This window comes from Notolepis coatsorum, assembly GCF_963971535.1.
Source record: "Notolepis coatsorum genome assembly, chromosome: 16".
In the NCBI taxonomy this organism is placed as follows: Eukaryota; Metazoa; Chordata; class Actinopteri; order Aulopiformes; family Paralepididae; genus Notolepis; species Notolepis coatsorum.
Genome location: NC_140180.1, coordinates 67,002,215 through 67,016,527, shown reverse-complemented (window position 1 = coordinate 67,016,527; position 14,313 = coordinate 67,002,215). Strand labels below are relative to the sequence as shown.

The 14,313-nt window shown below is 50.8% G+C and overlaps 1 protein-coding gene across 1 annotated transcript in view; it reads left to right on the top strand.

Moving 5' to 3' along the window:
- The window catches only part of kcnk4a (potassium channel, subfamily K, member 4a), a gene marked incomplete at both ends in the record, with an annotated part of 50,902 nt that overhangs the window by 24,012 nt on the left and 12,577 nt on the right, over positions 1-14,313 (top strand). Inside the window, one exon of the mRNA XM_084332060.1 lies at positions 4,473-4,633. Within this exon, the coding sequence (XP_084188186.1) occupies positions 4,473-4,633 (161 nt within the window). The remainder of the gene's footprint in view (positions 1-4,472; positions 4,634-14,313) is intronic.

Below are 14,313 nucleotides of genomic sequence, written 5' to 3'. Positions count from 1 at the left end.
AGGCTGCGGCTGAAGATGAGACATTTGCAAATCTCTGTGCCTATATCCAGGACGGCTGGCCAGCCACGGTGGAGGACAGACTGCTCCCCTACCGCCGAGTCCGCGACGAGCTCTCCTGCTGGGGGAGGTGTGCCTCGCCCGCGGTCACCTTGCTATTATACCAGAGGCGCTGAGGGCCAGGGTATTGCACATGGCGCACGACGGCCACCTGGGGGTGGTTAAGTTGAAACAACGCTGCAGAGACACAGTGTGGTGGCCTCACATAGACGGCGACGTAGAGGAGCTGGTGCGCAACTGTACCTGCTGCCTGCTGAGTGGGAAAACGGGCCAGCCGGCTACAGCACCCCTCACCCCGACCCTGTGGCCGTCCGCGCTGTGGGAGCACATTCAGGTTGACCTATGCGGAGAGCTTCATGGGGCCCCGGCACATGCCCGCTACCTGATGGTCGTGCACGACCTACACTCAAAGTGGCCAGAAGCCATCGAACTCAGCTCCATCACCACACAGAGCATCACCGACAACCTCGTCAAGCTGTTTTTGGGCGCTGGGGCCTGCCCAGTGTCGTCACCACAGACAATGGGCCTCAATTCATTTCGGCAGAGTTCTCGGAGTTCCTGTCACTGAGGTCCATCAGGCACATCAGGACGTCGGTCTACCATCCTGAAAGTAACGGCGGCGTTGAACGCCTAAACAAATCTCTGAAGAATGGAATCCGAGCCTGCCTGGAGGAGGGGAAAACCTTCAGCGCTGCACTCACCCAAACTCTCCTGACCATCCGGGCATCCAAGCACTCCACCACAGGGGTCTCTCCGGCTCTGCTCATGATTGGGCGAGAAATGAAACAACCACTAGACTGCTTGAGAGCTGAACCGGCCCCTGCATGCGAGAGCCCTGGGCTCGAGAAGGCCAGAGATCAGGTCCAAAGCTCACAGGCTCAGATGAAACGGAGGTATGATGCCTCTCACAGTGTACAGACCCCCGCTATGTCAGCAGGGGATTGGATCAGGATTAAACACGCCAACCGCAAGAACAAGCTGAGCTCATACTGGTCAGCACCCCTCCGAGTGACCCGTCAACTGGGTCCGGCCACCTACAGACTAGATGATGGTTCTCGCTGGCACTCAAACCGCCTGCATAAGGTTGGTGCCCCGACACTGCCCGCATCATCCCTGGGCCAAGCTGCAACCCGCAGTTGGCAGCCCCGCTTGGAAGCAACCAGGGTGGGAGGTAACCCACCACAACCACCAGACCCTGCTCCCCAGCCTGCTCGCCCTCAGAGGGTGAGGGCTCCACCCGCTTGGCATGGGGACTATGTTACTGGGTAAATGCCACGGGTTGGTGGACTGAAGTGTTCAGTTTCTGTTCATGGACTGGAATGTTCTATTGCTTTTGCAAAAGGGAAGGGGGTGGAAATGTTATGTCCTGTTATGCTACGTATAGGTTGTGACATACTAGCAGTTACACTGTAGGCTACTGTGCCTTTAATAGACGGGCGTGGTTAGCGCTCGAGGTAGGGCTGGTGTTGTAACGTAACCGGCAGTCGAATAAAGTTATGAAACCACACGGTCGTGTGTTCATTGTCTCAACATAATACCACCCCCCTCCCCCCCTTCAAAATACTTGTCCGGTATCGATCAAACATCAGTTGGTCAACCCTGACCGAGCACAGCAACCACAGCAACAATATGTATCTTAATAACTTGTAAGGTATATTGTAACAAATCAGAAAAGTAGAACCCATTTCACTCAACTGAGAGGAGAAATCAATACAACATTCAATGTGCAGTTTAAAGTGCCGACGGTAACAACAGGAGTATTAAAACACAATTCGAACTAGAGCAGACAATAAAAGGGCAATGCGTTAAAGAGCGCCGGTCGTCTGCATTATACATGAAAAAGAGTCAGTCTGTAACCGTAGCAAGCAAGCCACAGTAAACACGTGGCGAGGTAATGTTAGCTAAGAGAGCTGGTCAGCCGGCATGTCTTGAGCATAGCTTAATTAATTAATTAATTCACGTAGATAGCTCCGCCAAGAGAGAGCCATCCCTCTCGACCGGCAGATACGTTAGCACATAGCTCGTTCGAGTGAAAGTTATGAAGTACAGTTCATCCAAATACAAACTCGAAAAAGATAGTATGCATAACAGTCAATGAGAAGTCCAGTTGCGAAGTTCAATGCTCAGACAATAAAAAGAGCAGTGCGTCAAAAAGCACAAGTCGTCTGAATTATATCCAAAAATAGTCAATGTACATACCCATTTCTGGAAATATATAGCGTAGATAATACCATGAATGTTACCGTTCTGTTGGGCCGAAAGGCCGTGTTAGGCGAGTGGAACGAAATAGTTAGTTGAAAGAGCCCGACAGTCAGCACAGCTTGCGCTAAGCTAACCAAGGCCCGAAGTCCTGCTACTCCCCGGTGCTCGCCGTCTGCCCTGCCGGGGGCGGCTCACCATCCTAAACCGCTCTGCTTCGGCCGCCGATGTGAATAGATGGTTGCAGGACACAACTCCGCGGCCCTTCTTGATTTTCAGAGTCGCAGGGTAAATTAGGAATGCTTCTATGCCCCTCTCCCGAGCAATCCCCATGGCTTTCGAGAAGGCCTTGCGGCGCCTGGCGGTATGGTCGCTGAAGTCGACGGTGAATCTCAGTGTATAGTTGCCCATTTTCGAAGGGTGTAGGGAACCACAGGCAGCAAAAGATAAAAGTGTGTGGATGTCCGGCTTTCTCCGTGGGGCCATTCCTAAAAATTCTATGCGCTCGCTCAATCTCCGGCATTTTGATGGACGGAAACCATTGAGGAATCATCTTTTCTAGGTATAAGATCGGCACATCTTCTTCAATGTCCATAAATTCTAACATTACACCTCCTGTTCCGGTCCTCCAGGTCTGCGATCTTATTTTCGTAATAAAGGAATTTATCCTCGACCTCGGACAATTCAGTGGAGTTGGTTTCATTCACAATGGCCACCTCTGCCATCCGCGTGGTCATGCTAGCTAGCTCTTCCTGGAGCGAGTCCAGCCTGTTGGTTAGCAAGAGCATGCTAGCGTTGAGCTCAGCACGGAACAGAGTCCTGATAAAGTTACCATCCACCTCATTTAATGTCCCCTTCTTATTCGATAATTGATTCGCCATCTCTGTGAAGTTGATTGATTGATTGATTGATTAAAAACTTTTTTGACAGATTGCAGAATGGGTACAGTACAGTACAGCTCAATACATACAATTGTTAAGGGGATGCAGACCAGAGAAAGACTTTCGTCTTGTTTACATCAGGGTCCCCCATTTTCAATTCATCATAACATATATGACATACACGACATACAGATAGACAGTACTGCTACATCTATACATTTATGACATATCAGATTTGCAAATACAGTACTGTTTGTGATACAAAAATAGTCCAGAAAAGAGAGTATACATTTGACGTAGAAACTGTACATTGGAGGAGGTTGGGTAGGTAGGGTGGGGTTGAGTGGGTGGGGGGGGCTGTACATTGGATGTGGTTGGGTGGGTGGGGTGGGGGGGGGGGGGTTGGGTAGGAGGGGTGGGTGGGTGGGTGGGGGGGACACTGTACAAGCAAAACTGTACATTGGAATATTGACAAAACCATACTTGGTAATTTACTGTACATTGGAGGGGGTTGGGTTAGGACATTTACAGGGGCCAGTTTCGAATTGCAGTCTCCCGTAGGTGTTCTTTGAGAGTGGTTTTGAAAGTGGGTAGTGATTCACATTCCTTTACAGCTTTGGGTAGGGCGTTCCACATTGATGTGGCATAATTGCGAAACGTGTTTAGTCCCTTGTTTGAGCCGAATCTGGGTTTAACATGATTTATGGAGCTCCCTCTGGTGTTGTGATCGTGGTATTCACTGACCTTTGGGAAGTATTTTAACATGTACATGGGTACCTTGGTCGTGTAGTGTATCTTGTAGACCAGGCCCATTGCAAGTTGCTGTACTCTGTCGTCTACTCTAAGCCATCCTAGGTTGTCAAAGTGGGCAGGGGTGAGGTGGGTTCTAGGAGTAATATGTGAATGTATGTCGTGAAATTAACGTCGTAATTAATATATATGTGGAGTGGTCACTGAGCTCGGAGAATTCACGCCGCCATCCGATCTGACCATAAACCGCCTAATAATAATGTTGATCATACTAGTTCATCATTCTAGCCTCATCTAGTTAGCAACAAATTAACGCAAAGTCAAGAGGGGGCAAGCTCCTGTCTGTACAAGCCGGTAACTGAAATCTACTTTGTGTGCTCTGTGGAGTAAATTTCATTTAGCTTCAGTCAGCTTGTTGCAGTTTTCTGATGGTGTAGCTCACTTGTATGTAGAATCTACTGCTAACCTTGAGTTCCTTTTCATTTGTGTTGTGGCCCCCCCCTCTCTCTCTCTCTCTCTCTCTCTCTCTCTCTCTCTCTCTCTCTCTCTCTCTCTCTCTCTCTCTCTCTCTCTCTCTCTCGACAGGTTTTGGGAACCTGTCCCCTCGTACGTGGTTCGGACAGCTGTTCTGCGTGTGCTTCGCCCTGGTGGGCATTCCCATGTTCGGCATACTACTGGCTGGTGTGGGCGACCACATGGGAACGGTGCTGAGGAGAGCCGTGGCCAAGATAGAGACGCTCTTCCTGGTGAGAATGGTCTACCCTGGTCAGGAGCGAAAACCTCAGCTGGGTTCACATTGTCAGCTTGAATTACAAGCTTTTCACTTGTACAGTGTATGCAGCCCATTCAGATCTGGGTTCATAAACTGAATAAGAGTACTGACCTGGTACCGACTTACCTAGGATCAATGGTCAGGACCTTATATATAAACTTCACTCAAATCAACTCATGGACCCATAACTTATGGATATGGTACTGGTATCAGTGGCGGACTCAGGCTGTTTGAAGGGCAGGGGCGAAAATAAAAAAAAGGGCACCTACTGCACAACATGGGACCCCATCAGTATGCAAAAAGCTATGATGCGTCATGTATGATGAAATAGTCTTCATCCTTGATTAAGATTAACATTAGAATAACATAGACAATCCAGATTAATAGTATAACCACACCTCTATGATAAAAACACACAGGGAACAATACACCTTTAACATTTTTATTTCATAAAACAGTTTAACAGTTAAAGTTAATTCGAGTGCCGTTGAGCTTCTTCCTTTCTCTCTCCTCCCCTTCTCTCCTCATGTCCTCTCCTCCTGTACTCCCCCTCTCCTCTCATTCTCTCCTCCTGTCCTCTCCTCCCCTTCTCTCCTCCTATACTCCCCTACTCTCCTGTACTCCCCTTCTCTCCTCCTATACTCCCCTTCTCTCCTCCTGTACTCCCCTTCTCTCCTCCTCTCCTCTCCTTCTCTCTTCCTGTCCTTTACTCTCCTTCTCTCATCCTGTCCTCTCCTCCTGTCCTCTCCTTCTCTCCCTCTCTTTCTATCCCTCCCCCTCCCTATCTTCCCCATTCTCTCCATTAAACTTACTATATTGTACCACCTGACTCCTCCCTCCTGCCATCCTCTGTCCTCTCCTCTATCACCTCTAATGAAAATCTGTTGGTTATTTTCATGGACAGATTTGTATGTGCTGGCTCTCCATTGCTGCAATGGAAGGGAGATGGTGGGTGGGGGAGTCATAGCAGAATTCGTCTTTTGGTCCTCTGTTTATATATGTCAATGACCTCATTATGATCAATTGGGATATCCCTCTCAATTGAATGCAGCATAAGATCAGAGAGCCTTTTTTCCCCACATCGGTTTCTGAGCTGGGTTTTGATCAGCTTCAGTTTAGAGAATGATCGCTCTACTGAAGCAGTTGTCACTGGTATTGTAGCATATGTTTTGAGGAGCATGGTTATATTTGGGAAAACAGATTCCACATCATTGTCTTTAAGGCACTTAAGCGCAGCTTTGACATTGTTGGAGTGGAATACCTTGAGTTCGGTGACAACATTCTCTTCCTCTACATCATAAAACTGGGACACATCTCTGACAGATACAGCAGCTGTGTCGTTTGTCATGCCCTTTCAGTGACTTGAGATGGTAAGGCAGTGAAGACCTGATAGGATTGACCCAGTAGGCGTGTCATCCTTCCCTTTGAATCTTCGGTGTAGCTCATGGGAGAGTATGTCAAGAAAGGTAAAGAACACATTTCCCCGGTAGACAGTGCTCCACCAAGTCTTGGACTTGGTAGTCCTCCGTAGCAGATTGAGAGCTATACCTGTACCTTTGAGGTACCTTTCTGCGTCTTGTTTGTCCAGGTATTTCTTCTGGCATTTCTTCTGGCTTGCTGCCTCTGCTTGCCCTTTTGCTTTTGAGAAAAGGACCTTTGTTGTGAAGGATCAGATTAAACCGAATATATATATTTATTTATATATATATATTTAAATAGTATTTGTATATCGTTGATATCCCCTGTATATTCCTTGTACAATATGCACTGAATATCCCTTTAGTCTACTAAACAGCCCATAATAGTTTCATTCTACCATTGGACGAGAACCTGGCGCCAGCAGCCATACCCCTAGGTTCAAGTTCAATCGTGCCGCCCAACATGTCGTGGCAAGCCCGGTACCAGCGTAGGAATACGTCTGGCGAAATACGAATGGTACTATTTGTTCATAGCGCATATATATATGGCGCAAGTAAAGTAGAACTTTCTTTTAGTCCAGTTCTTTACCCTCCAACAGAGTGACAGACGCGAAGCCTCACCCACGACGCACGTGTGGTGCAGTAAGGCCTACTTGGCCTCAGAATAGGCATTGAGATATCGTGTGGATTAATAGTTGAATTGTCATAGTTTGGCACTATACCGTCGAGTTGGACGTATTCTATTAAGCTAATAATAGTCTATTTATGTATGGTGCATCGTTCGGTTAGAGTTATAAAGTTATCAGTACCCCCATCGTTCCTGACGTTATCTGGAGTCTTAACCAGGCTGGGCAGACCACTAGTGGTGCTTGCATCCGAGGAGCTCCGGGCCAGGGCGACTGGACCTGTATATTGGATTACTCTACCCGGACGACGGCGAGCCTTCCACGGCTTGGATTATGCTTTGGGTGCTTTGATTATTCCATGGATAACGGCCAACACTGCGGAGTGTTGGAACAACCCCCCAGAGAGGACTCCAGGTGAGACGGCGCTCTACACCAGTGAGGTCGCCTCACGTCTCTCCGTTGTGGACCGGCAGCTACCGTCCACCAGAGGGTCCAGCTGTATTCGTCTGCGGACCGAGGTTCTGTGGGCACCGTGTTCAAGACTTTGAATTCTCCCAAGAAACCGTCGGCCAGATGGGATACCGCCAGCGGCTTCTCTAACCCCCCCCTCCTACTGTCTTACAACCAGCGGGACCCCCCCCCCCCTTAGTGTATCCAGCTATAATCATTTAAGTACCATCGCTATAGTTTCCTAGAGAACCAGGTTGTATACTTACTCCCTGCGTAACCAGAGATTGGACATTCAATGTTGATTTACCTACGAATACTCATTTGCCATACAAGTGCATTTCAAATCATAAGTGTAAACAAGTGAACGTTGTATATACCTTTTGCTATATTAAATATTCGATTTGTACATTTGTGTGGACTTCGTTTCATCAGGTGGGAAAGTGTTCATCATATTTATATCATGTACTGGATGGCCAGAAGTTAAAGTACAAGAAGTAGTGGTTTAATAATCATACTTAACAATACAGTCAGGGAATTGTACCCCTCAGTTACAATTGGTCCTTCGAGCCGGATGGTAACTAGTGTAATATTAATATAGTGTTATTAATATTGAAATGGCCTATGATGAACACTCCACGAAACGGTCCTCCTAACCTAGAACGCCCGCGGCGCAGACGACAGCCACCTCAGTACTTAGAGGATTACACTGTCAGTCAACTACCTAGCCTTCGACAAACGGTAAACGCGGTAAAAGTAGAAAGTAAAATTATGTCTGACCTTAACGACCAGGTTTCCCCGACCACAGAGGCCCTAGTAGGTTCTAATGTAACTGACCAAGCTCACGGTGGGGACCGGGAGGGAGCTGACATGCCTTTACCCCCCGCCACTACCGAAGAAGTAGTCCCCGACCACCCCCGGGAGGAAGACAACCCTACAGAGAGAGAACTCTGCACGGAAGAAGAGGAGGAGAGCGCCGAGGAAATAGAGCTCCAGGACTCCCCAACGAGTACACCCAGGAGCGGCTCACGCAGGAGCGGCTCACCTCCACAACCGCCTTCCCCCAGCGAAGCGGAGAGGATGCTACAACAGGCGTTCCTCGTCAGCCTGACAGCCTCTACCGAACGCGATCGACTTCAGGGTGAACGCGATCGTCTCCAAGCACAGGCGCTTAGCGAGCGCGAACAACTCCAAGCACAGGCGCTTAGCGAGCGCGAACAACTCCAAGCGCAACAACGGAGCGAAGAAGAGCGCACACGCCTGGAGATGAGACGCCTTCAGACGGAAGAGAATATGGCAAGAGACCGGGCCGACGCCCAGCGCGCCGCTGCCGGTGCCCAAAGAGAAGCAGATCTCACCAAGCGCGAAGTCGAGCGCGACAAGTTACAAGCACAGCTAATGGAGCAGCTGATCCGCAAGGCAACACCCTCTCCCTCCGCCAGGGGTTTAAGGAACTCGTCGAGACAACAGTCAAGGGCAGCGTCTCCTAACCGAGCAAGCGACCCTGAACTTGACCAACAGACCGAGCCTATACCCCCCGCAGACCCCCTTCCCAGACCGGTCCAAGCGAGACCCAGCTACAAGGAAGGAGCGGCATACACTGCGGAGAAGCTAAATAAACGATTACAGGATCTGGAAGATCTGATAGAGGAAGAAGAGGGAGAGGAGGAGAACCAAGCCCGACGACAGCACAGTACTCCACCGGACCAGGAGGTCCAGTACAGCCCAGGCTATACCCCCGCGGCGCTGCGCTACAGACCCCCGACTCTATTCACGGGTGAGCACGACGCACGACCAGCCCCGAGGAATAGCACCTGGACCAGCGGGCCATGGTACCCTGTCGGTACCAGCCCACAGAGAGGCGCAAGAGGGGACTCGCCTAGGAGGTCTCTCCCCCAACGATCGCCGATGTATCAGCCATCCACGGCGTCATACATTGCCACGCCGTCGTTTCCAGACTTCGCCTATGAGAGTCGAGCACAGTACACGGAGCTCCGGATGTGCTTAGAGACAATGATGGTGGATGTCGCTGATGAACGCCACAAGTATGCAATATTACTGAAGCACCTGAAAGTACCGCGAGCGCACAATATAGCGCTAGCCTATGCCACCTCTTCGACCCCATACACAGCGGCCCTTGCAGCGCTGGACCAGAGATATGGACGTATATGGGATTACGTAATCCAAGAGATAAGGCATATTGATCGCCTACCCCCAGCCACAGACAATCGCTCACTAGACGACCTGTCAATCAAAGTGCAGTCCCTGGTAGGGGTGCTGGGAGCGCAACGGGAAAAGGGCATGCATGAGCTATACGCCAACTCTAACGTCGAGAGGATTTTGGAGAAGCTGCCACCCGCAAGACAGGAGCGTTTTAGGCGGCAGAGAGACTACCGGGATCCCAACGGCCCCGAACCATCCCTCCTTGATCTAGCCGACTTCCTGGCGAGAGAAGTCAGCAGCTTACGACTGGATACGTTCGGGCGGAGCACGCCAAGCTCCAGAGAGGGACCCAGGAGAATAAATGATGGAAGAAGATCGGTGACTGTCATGCACCAATCAGAGTCAGTACCGAGCAGTAAGAGCCACAGTACCCCCTCGAGAAAAGAGAAGTGGAAGATAGTGTGTCCCTACTGTGAGAAAGAACACTGGCTGTCACAATGTGACCTATTCACAAAGATGAATGCAGAAGAAGTGAGTCAATGGATAAAGTCCAACAGGCGCTGTTACCGATGTGCGCGACCACACATGGCAGCCGAATGCCGCCTAAAGAAAAGGTGCAGTCGGTGCGACGGAGCCCATCTAGATATACTACACGACAGTAACAGAAGACGGCCTCCACCTGCACCATCGAGCGGCACCAAGGCAAGTGTCATGTACATTGACCCCGCCAGCAGCAGCGGCGCCCAAGTGCTCTTAAAGGTAGTCCGTGTGACATTGAGCTACCAAGATAAAGTCATGGACACTTACGCCGTCCTTGATGACGGGTCAGAGAAGACCCTTCTGCTCGCGTCCGCTGCGGCCCAGCTGGGACTGCGGGGGAGCGAGAACGAAATGACGATTCGGACAATAAGAAGAGATTTAAAGACGATAAAGGGCGAGAATGTCTCCTTCACTATCGCAGCAGACGGGCAGCCAGAGCGACGGTATAAGATTACAAATGCTTTCACCAGCCAAGAAATAGGACTATCGCAGTACACCTACCCTATCGCCAAGTTGATGGATAAATATGTGCACCTGCGACAACTACCTATCCCGCTCATAGACGGCGCTACCCCGACGCTGCTGATAGGCTCCGACCATGCAGAACTCATAGTCCCGATTGACCGGGTCCATACAGGACCCCGAGGCTGTCCTGCAGCAGTCGAGACCCGCCTAGGGTGGACCCTACAAGGCCCCCTCGCTAAATCTCTCAACCGAACAGCAGCCACTAGCTGCCTCCACTCCAGAACGACAGAAGAAGACACCACTCTCCTGCAGCATGTCGAGAGGCTATGGACACTAGAGACAATGCCCTTTAAGAACGAAAAGAATGATATTCGTTCTAAAGAAGACATTTACGCCATCAACCTACTCGAGCAGGGAACAAAGAGAGTCACAGTCGGCGGAGTGATGAGATACGCAACTCCACTCCTGAGGCGAGAGGGAATGCCCACCTTTCACGCAAAGAAAGACGCCACGGAGCGCTATCTATTGAACACAGAGCGGCGCCTAGCCAAAGACCCCGCTCAAGAGCGTGTGTACCGCGCTGAGATTGAGAAGCTAATCACCGCGGGACACGTGACAAAGATTGACATTAAAGAGGCCGATCAGACGACCGAATCATGGTACGTGCCGCATCACAAGGTCCACCACAACGGCAAGGATCGCATTGTGTTTAACTGCAGCTACCAGATCGGATCCCAAAATCTGAATAAAGAGCTCTTGCCCGGCCCTACACTCGGCCCCTCCCTACTAGGCGTGCTACTGCGCTTCCGCCAGGACAAGGTGGCTATCAGCGGGGATATCAAAGGGATGTTCCTGCAGGTGAGACTAGTAGAGGAGGACAAGCCCCTGCTGCGGTTCCTATGGAGAGAGAGGATCGGAGATGAGAACCCAGCCATCTACCAGTGGGAAGTACTCCCCTTCGGAACCACATGCAGCCCGTGCTGTGCTACATTTGCACTACAGAAAGGACCCAACAGCAGATGAAGAGGTCCGACACAGTGTGAAGAACAGTTTCTACGTGGACAACTGTTTACAAAGCGTTTCGACTCAAGAAGAAGCCGAGGCTCTCCTAATGAAGTTACGCGCCTCCCTGATCAAAGGCGGCTTTGATCTCAGGCAGTGGGCCAGCAGTGACCCGCACGTATTGCGCAGCCTCTCCCCCGCGGACAAGGCTGCCAGCAGCGAGACCTGGATGGCGACCATCCCAGGAGAAGCCCAAGAAATGACACTAGGACTAGTCTGGCGCTTCAACACAGACTCGCTCCACTATAGACACAAACCCTTGATTCCAGAGCAGGGAAGGTCGACGGCGATACCGACCACCAGACGGAGTGTGTACAGAACACTCGCCAGACAATATGACCCGTTGGGATGTATTCTACCTTACACCACCAGGGCAAAGATGATTGTACGAGCGCTATGGGACAAGGACCAGGGCTGGGACGACCCAATACCCGCACACCTTGCCTCAACATGGAGAGAGTGGGAGACGGAACTCCGCTCACTCCCAGGCGTCAATATACGCCGCAGCTACTTCCCATCCACAGTGAGGCCAGAGACATGCAAGATTGATCTACACGTCTTCAGCGACGCCTCCGAAGTAGCCTATGGATCGGTGGCCTACTTGCGTGCCCAAGAGAAGGGAGTAAAGATACACACTGCTTTCATCCTGGCTCGCTCAAGAATAGCCCCCCGAAAGCAACAATCTATCCCGCGTCTAGAGCTCTGCGCAGCCCTAGCAGGAGCGCATCTAGCCACGTTAATCCAACGTGAACTCACCATTCCGGTGCACAGAACAATCTTGTGGTCAGATTCCACGACAGTACTCACATGGATCAAGTCTGATTCATGCAGATACAAAGTCTTCGTGGGAGTCAGAGTCACCGAGATTCAAGAGTTAACAGAAGCAGCGAGCTGGCGGTATGTGGACACCAAACACAACCCAGCTGACGTCATCACCCGGGGAATGTCCCTGGATGACCTCACCCGTCGCAACATCTACAGTGACGGACCAGAATTCCTCAAGCTCCCGGAAGGAGAGTGGCCTACGCCCACCCCACGGGAAGCAAGTAACGAGGAGGCTGAGAACAAGAAACCTATGTTCTGTGGACTGAGCACAGTCGCCTCCACAGACCCCAACATAGATGACTGCATTACCCTAGAGAGTGCGCAGCAAAGAACATTCCTGTGGCACCACCCAGAGATTCAGTCCACCACTGACATGTCAGCAGCTGACTACGAAGAAGCAGAACTTCTTCTACTACAACGAGCCCAGAGAGACTCGTTCCCCGATGAGCTAGACTGTCTACAGGGAGGAAAGCCCGTCCCATCAGACAGCAGACTGCTCCACCTGGCACCCGAGAGTGACGCCCATAATCTCATCAGAGTGGGTGGTCGCCTACGGAGAGCCCCCGATCTACCGAATGACATTAAGTACCCGATAGTCTTGAACAGCCGACACAAGGTCACAGAGCTGATCATAAAGAAATACGACGAGGATGTACACCACGCAGGAGCAGAGAGAGTCTTCGCGGAGATCAGACGTCGCTATTGGATACTGCAAGGGAGAGAAGCAGTGCGGCGCTTCCAGCGAACCTGTCTAGACTGCCGAAAGTGGCGCGCGCAGCCCAGCATACCACGGATGGCTGACTTACCCCCCTGTCGCCTCCGACTCGGCGACAAGCCATTCCACTCCACAGGCATGGACTGCTTTGGCCCGTTGTATATAAAGAGAGGAAGAGGAACCGAGAAGCGGTGGGGTATTGTATTCAAATGCATGACCACCAGAGCGATACATATCGAGCTCCTTCCGACCATGAGCACAGACTCATTCCTTATGGCCTTCCGAAGATTCACATCACGGAAAGGAAAACCGTCTACATTGTTGTCTGATCACGGGACAAACTTCAAAGGCGGAGAAAGAGAGCTGAGAGAGAGCTTCCAAGCTATGGGCCCAGAACTTAAGACCCACCTCGCTCCATCCCAGATTGACTTCCAGTTTAATCCCCCGAACGCACCCCACTTCGGTGGAACCTGGGAACGAGAAGTACGTCCTATAAAGACAGCCCTGTGCGCCGTGCTTGGGGCCCAGACTGTGGCGGAAGAAGTCCTAATGACAGTCCTCACGGAGATCGAGGGAGTATTGAACTCAAAGCCCCTCGGTTACGTCTCCAGTGATGTAGCAGATGTCGACCCAGTCACCCCCAACACACTCTTAATGGGGCGGCTGGACCCCGCGCTACCCCAGACAATGTACAGGCCTGAAGAAGCGAACGGCCGAAGAATGTGGAGGTACAGTCAAGTACTAGCTGACAAGTTTTGGAGCAGCTTCCTACTCCACTACCTACCGTCTCTACAGACCCGCCAGAAGTGGGTAAAAGAGAGAGACAATTTGACAGAAGGAACAGTCGTCATGATTATCGACCAGTCACTACCCAGAGCTATGTGGCCGGCTGGCCGCGTAAGCAAAGTGATCACCGGTGCCGATGGCAAGGTCCGAGCAGCTGAAGTACTCGTCCAAGGGCGCACTTACACACGACCCGTGGCGAGGCTAATAGAACTGCCCTGACTCCCAGATACTATCGATGATGACCATGACCCCATGACTTTGTGAGTTGACTGACCCTTACAGCGGACCTTGAGTGGTAGACAGTGCGGTTAATCTGTCTCTGCTTAGCTAATTAGGTGGGACTAATTAGGGGGCGGCTGTTGTGAAGGATCAGATTAAACCGAATATATATATTTATTTATATATATATATTTAAATAGTATTTGTATATCGTTGATATCCCCTGTATATTCCTTGTACAATATGCACTGAATATCCCTTTAGTCTACTAAACAGCCCATAATAGTTTCATTCTACCATTGGACGAGAACCTGGCGCCAGCAGCCATACCCCTAGGTTCAAGTTCAATCGTGCCGCCCAACATGTCGTGGCAAGCCCGGTACCAGCG